This window comes from Thunnus thynnus, chromosome 11 (genome assembly GCF_963924715.1).
Source record: "Thunnus thynnus chromosome 11, fThuThy2.1, whole genome shotgun sequence".
Classification (NCBI taxonomy): domain Eukaryota; kingdom Metazoa; phylum Chordata; class Actinopteri; order Scombriformes; family Scombridae; genus Thunnus; species Thunnus thynnus.
In genome coordinates, this window is record NC_089527.1 from 1,899,363 (window position 1) to 1,912,130 (window position 12,768).

General features: G+C 39.0%; 1 protein-coding gene across 2 annotated transcripts in view; it reads right to left on the minus strand.

The window, feature by feature from the left end:
* Positions 1–12,768, minus strand: part of mylka (myosin, light chain kinase a) — a 95,553-nt gene that overhangs the window by 45,052 nt on the left and 37,733 nt on the right. For both annotated transcript variants that reach the window (XM_067602777.1, XM_067602776.1), the window contains exons 14-18: positions 10,010–10,141; positions 6,987–7,184; positions 5,364–5,571; positions 5,221–5,265; positions 2,330–2,434 (exon numbers count right to left, since the gene is read on the minus strand). In XM_067602777.1, the coding sequence (XP_067458878.1) occupies positions 2,330–2,434; positions 5,221–5,265; positions 5,364–5,571; positions 6,987–7,184; positions 10,010–10,141 (688 nt within the window). The remainder of the gene's footprint in view (positions 1–2,329; positions 2,435–5,220; positions 5,266–5,363; positions 5,572–6,986; positions 7,185–10,009; positions 10,142–12,768) is intronic.

Genomic DNA, 12,768 nt, shown 5'->3' on the forward strand with positions numbered 1-12,768 from the left:
GGAACAAGAGGACAGGCTCCGCCCCCTTACAGCAGGGGGGGGAGGGGGTGAGAAAACGGACCCCGACCCAAAATGTTCACGTTACATCACGAGTGACTCGACTGCCCTTATACGGGCATACACCCAGAACAGACTGAACACACACACACACAGATGTAAACACAAGTGAAACTGGACTCTGAGGACACACTCCTCCTTCCTCTGAGTCCACTTAATCCCCAGTCATCCCAGTTACTTTATCTGACTGGGAACACAGTCATTTCTGTCATTTTCATGCTTGTAAGTTCAGAGGAAGTGTGGAATGAAAGTTTTGCAGGATGGTGTGTTGCTGCGACGGGGAGGACGACCAGGACTGATATCTCTCTCTCTCTGTGTTTTATACTCGCAGCTTGAAGAAACATCTGAGTTTTAACGCTTGTTAGGAACATGATGACTAAACCTACTAAACCACATCCACCAGCAACACTAAGACGCACTCAGATTAAAACCATCAACATGAAACAAGCAAAACAAAAAAATGAAAGTACATTTTTGACTCGTCATCGCATGAAAAGCTCAGGTGTCACTGATGACGTCATCGTAAATAAACCATGACTGACGGTGCAACAGTGAACCGAGGAGCCTGATTATTCACTTTATTATTTACACATTTTATTATTTGCTTTTCCTGCATGACACACGTCAAGATGTTAAACGGACTCAGCAGCTGAAACAAGTCGACACAATGAAAGATAAACCAGTACAGAAAAACTAATTCGTGCTCTTATTAATAATCTGATTTAGTTTGTCTGTTAATGTGTTTTTGACTCTTTGAAATCTCCAGTCTGAGTTTTGTTCTGGATGTTTCTAGTTTTTACTTCACTGATTTGTTTCAGTGTCGCAAACTGTTTGTTTAAAACATCCAAAACTTTTATATTTTCATCAGCTCATATTATTATTATTATTACTCCCATCACGTCCTTCGACCAATCACACGGAGCGAGTGTAAACAGTGCAGCCAAGAGGAAAAGAGGAAATGCTGGCTCTGATTGGTTCGGTTGATAGGGGCGGATTAGAGAAGCTTTAGGGAATTTCTGGATATAGGACGGATGGACGGACGGACGGACGGATGGATGGATGGGAGGATAAGTGGGGGGGGGTGTGAATATGTGAATAAATAGAGATCAATGGATGAAGCAGAATAAACCTCTGGATGGAGAGATGGACGAGAGGATAAACAGTTTATTTTGTGTCTAAAAACTCAGCAGCTTGTATCATGATAAATCTATTTACTGTTTATTTTAATTTAACTCAACTATTATTTTATTATTAATCCTTCAGAAATAAGAGTTGGGAGTCAAACTGTAATCAAGACTTTTCATCAGGGCTGCAACTAACAATTATATCCATTATCAATTAATCTGTTGATTAGTTGTTTGGTCCATAAAATGTGGATCAGTGTTTCCAAAAGTCCAAGATGACATCATCAAATGTCTTGTTTTGTATATTCACACCAGAGAATTGTGGTATTTTTCATTAAAAAAGGACTCAAAGCGATTCATTGATTACCAAAACGGTTGCCAGTTAATTTTCTGGGGAACGACTCAGCGATTAATCGACTGATCGTTGCAGCTCTACTTTTCATCCAGCACATGTTGTATCATAATGTTCATAATTTATATTAACATCTCTACAGCAGCAGAACAGGAGAAGAGATACTAAAATGAAATGATCTGATTGATTGATTGATTAACATTATCCCGATATCCTACAATACAGAAGACTCAAAGCTTGATCCCACAGAGCAGATCGAACAGGCAGGAAGTGATAGATAGAGCATCTGGTCAATAATAATATAATATAATACACTTCAACATTACGTTATAACCGGTGGCACCAGGCCAGAAGTCGACCAATCAGACGATATCTGTCACTGTGGAGGACGAGAGGTTCATCTTGGAACAGGATTTTATGAGTTAGGAGTTTTTGGTGTGGAAGATGAAGTATAACCTACTTATTAGCTAGCATATAAATATAAATATGTGATTTTGCCAGACTTACTGCATGGGAAAGCAAAATGCTCCGTTTCTGAAACACTCCCGGCAGGATATGACGCCGTGCAGAGGACAGAACAAAACCATGTGCAGCCAGAACGCAACGCGGTGGTTTACGTCATACTCTCCTTACGCAGAGCCTTTTATTCAGCTAACTTCTCAGGCAAAGACAGTAGATTTATAACATGACGAGTTCAATGAGTCCAAGCGTGTCGGCTTGGACGGTGTCAGTGTGTTGGATGAACATCAGATTCAGCTGAAAACACAGCGAACAGAGGAAGGTGATGAAGACTGACCCGCTGTCGTCTCCTGCTCGTCCTCCTCGTCCTCTCGTCCCGTCCGTCTCTCCTCCATCGCCGACGGACAGACTGGCCACAGCGCTGCACTCCCCGACCTTGTTCCTGACGCACAGAAACACAGTGTTTTGCTCAACGGTACTTCAACAGCAGCTCAGCCAGTCTCTCCTGACACGCCGAAACCTTTTGTACCTCATTCCTGTCCTGTCAAGTTTCCTGTGACTTCATATAGTCTCACTACTATTTTACAGGAATACCAGGTACTACTGTAGTACCCTCTCTAATACAATAAATATATATCCTTGTATTGTATAAAAGTGGTATATGAAACTGATATGATCCTTTAATTTTATACCAATTTCCTGGAAAAGTGGTGAGTAATTTGCAGATATTTAACAAGTTAATTTTTCGGACATTTAACAGAGAGAGTTTGGTACAAATTATAAGAAAAAATGGAAGAAAGTGTTCAGTTGGTTTAGCTGGTAAGTGCCAACTCTTTATATTTGAGTTCATACGTGGTTAACTTGCAAAAAAAAGTTGAATAAATGAGACTTTTAACAATTCTTGACAACAAACAACAACAAATATTTTGTTTTCAGTGTGTAGTTTTTGTGTGTCAAACTACATATTAACATGTTAGGTTGTTTCTTAAAACTCCATAATAAGCAACATTTCCTGTATATTACCAAATTACATAACCTTTCAAAGAAAAGTTACACAGCAGATACTTTTAGGAAATTATGGAAAAAAAACTTATATGGTAATTTATCGTTTGACACACAAAACTACACACTGAAAGTTAAATATTTTCTGTCTGTTAAATAATTGTCAAGAGTCTATTTTATTAAGAAATTTAGCAAATGAATAACTACGTATGAACTCACATATAATGAATCAGCATTTACCAACTAAATCAACTTTTTTCTGTGTTTTTCTTATAATTTATACTAATTGCACCACATTCTCTTTAAAATGTCCCAAAATTAACCATTAAATACCTGCAAATTACTCAGAAAAACTCCCAGATATTAGTATAAAATAAAGGAACCTGTAAAATGAAGCAGTACCCAATATCCCTACGTAGTATTCTTTGCAGCTTCCTTGTGAGATACAGTATGTGTCTACTACCCTTACAGTACCCTTCCCTTATAGTACCCTTCCCTTTACTCTCCATGATTAATGTCCACTGTAATTCTCTCTGCAGAACCTGAGTACCCGAAAACAAGCAGTACAATTCATTACTGAAAAATTATGCTTAGTACTTGTGAAGAACATCTTTAGTACTTTGGTATCCCCGAAAATACTCTAGTACCCTACTTTGTGCCCAGTACTCTGACAAAAGCAGAAAAGCACATCCGGCTACGTTTCTGTATGTTATGCAACATAATCTTCCTTGTTTACTAATTATTTATGTAGTATCTTTAATAGTACTACAGTATACTTTCCAGTACTGCTCTGTGTACACTGGTACTCCCCCCAACACTCAAGTATTCTACCTTGTACTCCCTTTGTAGTACACTACTACCCCTTTTCAGTATCATCTTTCGTGTCACAGATACTACAAAAACATACTTATAATTATATTTAAATACGTATAACTTTTGGGTACCTAGTAACCTTGAACTCAAATGATCCTTTCCACATCCATGTAGTCGTAAAGGTCCATGTGACATATACTATATATACATATTTGTTATATTTACACATATTATATAAAATACCTATGATTTCTACAAACTCCCTGACTAATGAGAACTCTGTATATGACAATATTTGTACCGTTATACCTGATACTTTAAATGAAGGGAAACATTGAATAAATCTGATGAAAGACGAGAGTTTATGAAGAGGCGGATGGATAGATTATGGATGGATTTATGGATGGGGGAGGGGCGGTGTTTCCTCTTTAACATTAATCCTAACTTCCTCTACATACTGTACATCACAGAGGATTATTTTATCATGTTGCTGCCCACAAAATATCTGCTTCTATGTATGGTGTTTCCATATATGTGTACAACAGATCATCTACTGTATGTATAAAATTTTGAGGTACTTGTACTTTACTTGAGTATTTCCGTGTGATGCTACTTTCTACATTTCAGAGGGAAATATTGTACTTTCTACTCCACTACATTTATTTGACAGCTTCAGTTACTTTTCAGATGAAGATTTGACACAATGGATAATATAACAAGCTTTTAAAATACAACACATTGTTAAAGATGAAACCAGTGGTTTCCAACCTTTTTGGCTTTTGACGTCTTACAAAAAGCAGTGTGTAGTCGGGGTCACATTTCACATGTCTATGAGTTGTTAACAGCTCCACCAAATAGTGATTTTTCCCTCTAAACTTCTCACATGCTTTCATTTCAATAAATGTTCAAATGATCCAATATTTCAGCAAATATCAAAGATTAGAGAAAAAGTCCAAAAACTGAAAACAGATTTGTGTATCAGAACTTTGTTTTTTCTTCTTTCCTCTCCCATTAATCATCTCACCACCCCTCAGATTTATCTGCTGACCCTTTGGAGGGGCCCGACCCCTAGGTTGGGAACCACTGGACTAAACTAGCTAACTGTATATAAAGTAGTGTAAACTAGCTCCACCTCCAGCAGCTACAACAGTAACATGCTGCTCTAACACTGATGCTTCACTATTAATAATCTAATGATGTCATATATAATAATATATCAGTCAGAGGGACCAAACCACTACTTTTACTGCAATACTTTAACTACATCAAGCTCATAATACTTATGCACTTTTACTGCAGGAGGATTTTTCATGCAGGACTTTTACTTGTAATGGAGTTTTTAATAATAATAATTTCTACTTCAGTAAAAGATGTGACTACTGATGAATATATGGAGCTGTGTTGTTCTCTTACCTCAGGCTGACCAGGTAATCTCCAGCGTGATGCTTTTTAACTCTCCTGAAGAAGAAGAAGAAGTTATTGTTATGGTTCTGTGATCTCTGTCCCTTGAGATTTAGAAATGTCAAAAACCACATGACGTAGGTGTAACTGTTGACCTGATCAGTAGTGAGATGACGTCCTCTTTCTGCAGCAGTTCATAGTCTCCTCCGGAGGTCAGAGGTCGGCTCAGGTCGGCTCTGGTCCAGGTGTACTGGGGGAACGGGTCTCCGGCGATGGCGCACGACAGGAGAACGTGCTGACCGGCAGCGGCACTCACCGGTTTGGGTTTGGTGATGAACCAGGGCTGCACACCGTCCTGGGGCTCTGCCGCAAACACCACAAACACAACTGTTACCATGACGACAGCCGCAACTAAAGAAGCTTGAAGGTTCATTCTCGACCCTGGAAGCATCACAGGGTCCTGTGGCTGAAAGCTTTGGAGAAAACAAGTAAGTAGACCTTGTGAGAAGATGTTTTTTGTCTGCTGTTTTATTCTCCTCTGGACTTATTTTATTTCTAATCCTAATATACTTTCAAACTGATGTTTTATATATATACACTTTTTATGACTTTATGGCTCAATACTTTGTACAAAGAACCAAAACAAATGCAGGTGTTTGGAGGAGGTTGTCTTGTTTTTCCAAAAGAATGTTTATTATACAAATTTATTGAGTTTTACTTTGTTTGTTTGATTATTTTTTTTCCTGTGTGTGTTGTTGTTACCTTTTCTTTTCTTATTTTGTTTTAATTATTATTGTAGAAAAATGTTAAAAACAGAACAAGCACTGCCCAGCTGTGCTTTGCCTGTATTTTCATAAATAAAAAAATCATAACAAAAAAAAAATACAATTAACTTGTTATCAGTGTTTCCTTTTTATTTGATTTATTTGATGTCGGTCCAAAACAGATTTGCTTCCACACAAAACATCTTTGTATTTGTAGTCATGCTAGCAGCGTATCTCCGGGGCTAGCAGTGTTAGTCCAGACTGAAACATCTCAACAACTAAATAACGGATTGACATAAAATTTGATTCAGACACTCGTGTTCCTCAGAGGATGAATCCTGCTGACTTTTCCTCTAGCGCCACCTGCAGGTCAAATCTTCATGTATCTAGTGAAATATCTCCACATCTACTCGGTGGATTGGCAAAGAATTTGGTTCAGACATTCGTGTTCCCCTGAGGATGAACTCTTATAACCTTGAAAGGTGCAAAAAACCCTTAAAGGGGCTTCATGAGGACACTCTCCGATGCATGAGAGAGGAAGAGAGAAAACAAAAGATAAGTTAATTAACATATATTGTAAATTAATAGTTACTAGTGGGCAGTTTCCAAATATAAGACGAGATAAGACAGGATAGAGATGAGGAAGGACGACATTACAGAGAAAGACACAAACCTTTTACGGCTTTTTTAAATTATGCAGACGCTGAGTTAAAAATATCAGACGGCAGAGCGCTCGATATGATTGAACCTCTGTAAATTAAACAAAACTGTAGTTGAGATGTTCCACAGACAAGAAGCCGAGTGGAATAACGTAATATAATTCATGAACAAAGGGGGGGGAGACTCCTGTTAAAGCATCTGCGTACAAACAAAGCAATCTGTGGTTGGTCGACCTGATAAAGGCTGAGGACGCCTGACTGCAGCGTTTAGCTCCGCTGGGTCTACGTCCAGCCTCACAGAGCTGCTGGCAGGTCTCGGTGACATTAAACACTGAGTGAACAGATGCACGGTTACCCTCCACAGTGAGCTGGGCCTGGGTGCGGTCCTCTCCGTACTGGTTCCAGGCCTGGCAGCTGTACGTCCCAGTGTCCTCTGGGAAAACCTCCTGGATCAGCAGAGTGCAGCGGTTCTCCTCTCTGAGGAGGTGAAAATCCTCCGACTCCGTCACCTCCTGCCCGTCATGGAGCCACACCACCTCTGGAGGGGGGTGACCTGCGAACCGCAATGACCTCTTAGTGCACGTCAGATTTAACAGGATTCATCCTCTGAGAACCCTCAAAGTGATCAGAATGTAAGAGGAAATAATCAGGACTCACAGCAAGAAGCATGAAAGTTCACATTGTACATAATAATCATGATGAATATTACACAGAACTGCTCTCCAGAGACTGAAAACATGATGCTGTTATTAGTCTTTGGAGCCGTTTCTAAACAAACTAACGTGACCAAACTCTTCATGATGAAGGAACATGTGACCCAGTGCAGCGCTGTGACTTACTGACGTGTTTTTAATCAGATATATCAGCTTTGATACGAACACAGTACTAGTTAGTAGATCAGTTCATTGCTGGTTTGGATCCAAACATGAAGAAAAATATAGAAAATTGTCAGACGTATCCTTTAAACACACAATATGTAATTTCAGCCGCTAGGCGTCTCAATCAAAACAATAACAGAAGACGGAGTGTGATGACGGTGTGAAGTAGCAAGGGATCATGGGAGTTGTTGTCTTCGTTAAATAACCAGCTTCTCCGGGATAGGATTACTCCAGTGTTCATCATTCAGGATGTTTTTACCCACAGAGGTCTCCTCCTGGAGGGGCTGTTAGCCGAGCTGCTGCTAACGTTTGTCCAGTTTATTTCTCTGATAACTTAAGATCCAGACGTCCAATGACTAAAATCCTTCTTCCGGCTAAAAGATATAGTTAAAAACCACCTAAATTTATCATGAAAATGTGGCTTAAAACTGAATAAAAGTCCATTTATAACAGTTTGTGTGGAACAACCACAACGCCGATGTATTATCTTGTATGTGTGTAAGTTACTCTTTGGTAGACGCCATTGTAGCGGACAAACACAGCGCCGCCGTATGCATCTGGTGCGTGTTTACTCTTTGGTAAAGGAGGTATGACGCCATCGACAGGCGACCAAATGAAACGGTCCGTTACTTTGATTAAATTACAGATTTCTCTGAGTTTGAACATTGTTGGAAACATTTGGGATAATGTAGGTACACAACTCAACAACATATATAACACAGGTCTAGTTGTTTTTACACATTTTAATGTGGAATAATTACATATTATAGCTTTAAGCAAAGAAAGTTAAAGAAAACTGATAATCCTGCAACAGTTTCCTAAATGTTTTTCATTTCTCTTTGCAAATAAAAAACAGTGAGGAGAGATGACAGGTTGGATTAGAGATTCATCAGGTCGGGGCTTCATGAGTTCAGGTATCTTTCTAGTTTAACAGGATCCAGAAGGGAAGCAGCTATCGGGACCCGCTGTAAGCACACAGGATGTGATGCACTGGAATGCTCCTTTAAAGTCAAACTTCATCCGTGGCGAGAGATTATTATAATTATATAATTATTAGGTAACAGTTTGTTTTACAGGTCCTTTGATTTTTATATGAATTTCCTGATGTTTTATGTGTAATTTGCAGGTATTAAACAGTTACTTTTTAGCGTTTTACAGAGAAAGTGGCGAAATTTGGTACAAATTATAAGACAAAAACAGTAAAAACGGGTTCAGTAGGTACGTGCCCACTCATATCTGGGTTCATATGCAGCTGTTAATTTGCAAAAAATCTTAATAAATTGTTTAAGTAACAAAAAATACTTTTTTCAGTGTGTAGTTTTGTGTGTTAGCATAAATAAATAAATACATTCTCCATGTGTTAGCATTAGCATACATGGCACAGTTCTCATAAACTTATAATACCAAGAATGAACAGTTACACAGCAGCTGCTTTTAGGAAAGTATTGATTTCTTATTATTAAAATATTAAACAACTTAATATGCTAATATGTAGTTTGACACACAAAACTAAACACTGAAAACTAAGTATATTCTGTCAGTTAAAGAATTGTTAAGTGTGTAATTTATTAAGAATCTTTGCAAATTAACAAATACATATTAATCTAAATATAACGAGTGGGTTCTTATAGTTCGTACCTGCATCTGTAACCGTTAAATACCTGCAAATTACTCCGAAAACTTCCAGGAAATGAGTTTCAAACGAAGGTACCTATAAAGTAAAGTGTTATCAAGTCTTATTATCTTCCTGAGAAGTCGTTATCTGAAAATAAAGAGCAAACCTTCAGAAACAGTTTGATGAGTGAAAGCAGAGATCAGACAGCAGCTTATATGGAGAAAAAACCCTCTGTGGAAAATCATTATGTAACACACACACACACACACACACACACACACACACACACACACACACAAACACACAAACACATACACACACACATATTCACACACACACACTCTGGGTTAATAATATGGAGGCTTCAGCTATAGTTCACTTCTATAGTAACTCAACTTATATTTCAGGCAAACTGCTGTCAGATCTGCTGTACAAGAACCAGAACACACACACACACACACACACACACACACACACACATTCATACTTCTACCCTTGTGAGGACTCTCATTGATACGATAGAGCCCCTAAACCCTAAACTGAACCCTAAAACCAAGCTGAACAACCTCTGAAGGTTTGTCCCACAGTAAGGACCGCTCACTGCCCGCATCTAACACTCAACACGGTCCCCACAAAGATAGACATACAAGTATCACACACACACACACACACACACACACACACACAGAGGAAATGAAGAGGCAGGAATCGTCCAGAGTGAATCTGTCCTCATCTCATCTCCACCATCTCCCTGGAGATCTGACAGGAAATACCACAGCTCAACACACACACACACACTGAACGCATAAACACACACACACACACACTGAGCACATAAACACACACACACACACACTGAGCACATAAACACACACACAGTCGTACCGGTCAGCTCCACCGTCATGGTAACCCTGCTGCCGTCCATCACCTTCAGGTCCGTCAGGCCGCCGGTGAAGCGAGGAGCCTCACACACTCCTCTGGCCTCTGTGACCTCTGACCTGCGACCCTGCGGTCTGCCTGCGACACGACAACACGTGAAGAAGAAAACGACACATCAAACATCTGCCCAGTCTCACATCTCGTTAGCTGTTCCTGAGTTCAAACTTGTTATAACATCAAAGTGCAGATTTACGCATCAATCAATTAAAACCAGATGCAGCAAAATACAAACAGTCTTCAATTACCAAGTCTTTATTTTACAAATCATTTACATTTATATTCATTTCCTGGAAATTTTCTGAATAATTTGCAGGTATTTAATAATTAATTTTACAGATGGTGCAACTTGGTACAAATAATAAGAAAAAACAGAAAAAAGTGTTAAACGCACAATATGTCATTTCAGCCGCTAGGCGTCTCAATCAAAACAATAACAACAGACGGAGTGTGATGACGGTGTGAAGTAGCAAGGGATCATGGGAGTTGTTGTCTTCGTTGTTAAATAACCAGCTTCACCGGGATAGGATTACTCCAGTGTTCATCATTCAGGATGTTTTTACCCGCAGAGGTCTCCTCCTCTCCAGAACAAACAGACCCGGAGATTACAGGTAAAAACACTGAGTAAAGCTGTTTCACCTAAAAATCAGTGTTTCTCTCCGACGATCGATGTTTGGTGACCACCGGACTTCCTGGAGGGGCTGTTAGCCGAGCTGCTGCTAACGTTTGTCCAGTTTATTTCTCTGATAACTTAAGATCCAGACGTCCAACGACTAAAATCCTTCTTCCGGCTAAAAGATATAGTTAAAAACCACCTAAATTTATCATGAAAATGTGTCTTAAAACTGAATAAAAGTCCATTTATAACAGTTTGTGTGGAACAACCACAACGCCGATGTATTATCTTGTATGTGTGTAAGTTACTCTTTGGTAGACGCCATTGTAGCGGACAAACACAGCGCCGCCGTATGCATCTTGTGCGTGTTTACTCTTTGGTAGAGGAGGTATGACGCCATTGACAGGCGACCAAATGAAACGGTGTTTTTAGACATTTTAATGTGGAATAATTACATATTATACCTAATATTTAATGTAATAAGGGGCCATACTTTTTGAGTGCTTGTGTTTATATATTTGGGTCTCTGATGAACCGACTAACACAAAAGCTGTGAAATAAGACCACCCAGTCAGTCATGTGATTCAACAAGCCATTCAGATTTGATGCCCCTTCTTACATCACATGGGGCGAAGCTAACGTAAGCTAAACTAAGCTGAGGGTGAATAATTTGCATATGGCGGAGCAGAGCCGAAGAGTCCTGCTGTCTTCTGTCTTCTGGAGGAATAAACACCTGATTCTGCTCTGATCTGTTTGTTTTTTAAAAGTTTGGTGGATTTATCCTCAGTCTCGCTTCTCAGCCTAGCCGGCGCTAAGCTAACACCAGAGTCACACACACCACCTCAGCTGCTGTCATCAATAATAAACATCTTAAATGCCGATGAGTTTATATTATGTTAATGTTGCACAGTATGTAGATATCTATGTGTATAAACAATAACGTCGCTGCCATATTTATGCCTTTAGGGGACGTTGTTTTGAGTGTGCTACAATGTTAGCTTAGCTCTGATCGATCTGAACTCCATTCAGAAGCATTTTAACAGTTGTTTGCTTGTCATCTTGCCTGACAAAGCATGAATTCAGGCTTTTTACAAACAATATAATGATGTAGTTAATTCTGTATCCTTCTGATCTGATTATTTCAATTAAATCAGAGTAAAATCTCAGTTTATTTACAGTGAAACGGGCCGTTGTGAATGGGGCTGTTCAGACAGGAGGAGAAGGCTGCTGTGCTGCTTCATCCTTGTGGTATTTTGACCAAAGCAGGTCAGATACGTTTTATTAAGACCTCGGGGAACTGTGTTAACTTGTGGAAAAGGGTCATAATATGGCCTCTTTAAAATGGTTTAGTTGGTCAGTGCTGATTCATTATAATTGGGTTCATATCTAGTTATTAATTTGTAAAAAATTTTAATAAATGAGACTCTTTAACTGACAGAAAATTCACGTTTTTTAGTGTGCAGTTTTGTCTGTTATATGATATATTAGCAATTAGCTTTTTTTCAGTAATTTCCTAAAAGTAGCTGCTGTGTAACTGTTAATTCTTAATAACTACATTACTTTGAAAGAGTTATGTAATTTTGGTTGTACACAGGAAATGTACTCATTATACAGTTTTTAAGAAGCAACTTAATATACTAATAAAGTTCACACTTAAATTGCGTTCAGACTAAATCCGGCAACGCGTCACTACCACGCAGGCTTCTGCGGAGGCGTGGTCACCACGAGGCTCGTTTGTGTGACGTATCTGATCGTAGCACAAGTACAAATACTCACCAGAACTTCTGACTCGCAGCCCGGTGAGTTCTCATATAAACGCCTTCTCGTAAAAATGAGTTCTAGTATAAATGTGGACTTTGATGATGTTATATGAGCTTCTGTGTGTCCACCGTGTTCAGTTCACAGGAAACAAACCATGTGACTCTGTGTTCTGTTTACACACTTTCATTATTTGTGTTTATTTATTATAGTATGATTACTTTATTACATTAAATATTTTCTGCTTCCTCTGTCTGTGTGTCTGTTTTTCTGTGTAAACTGTGAGGACCGGAGTGTGTATATCAGCTAATAACACACACACACACACACACAC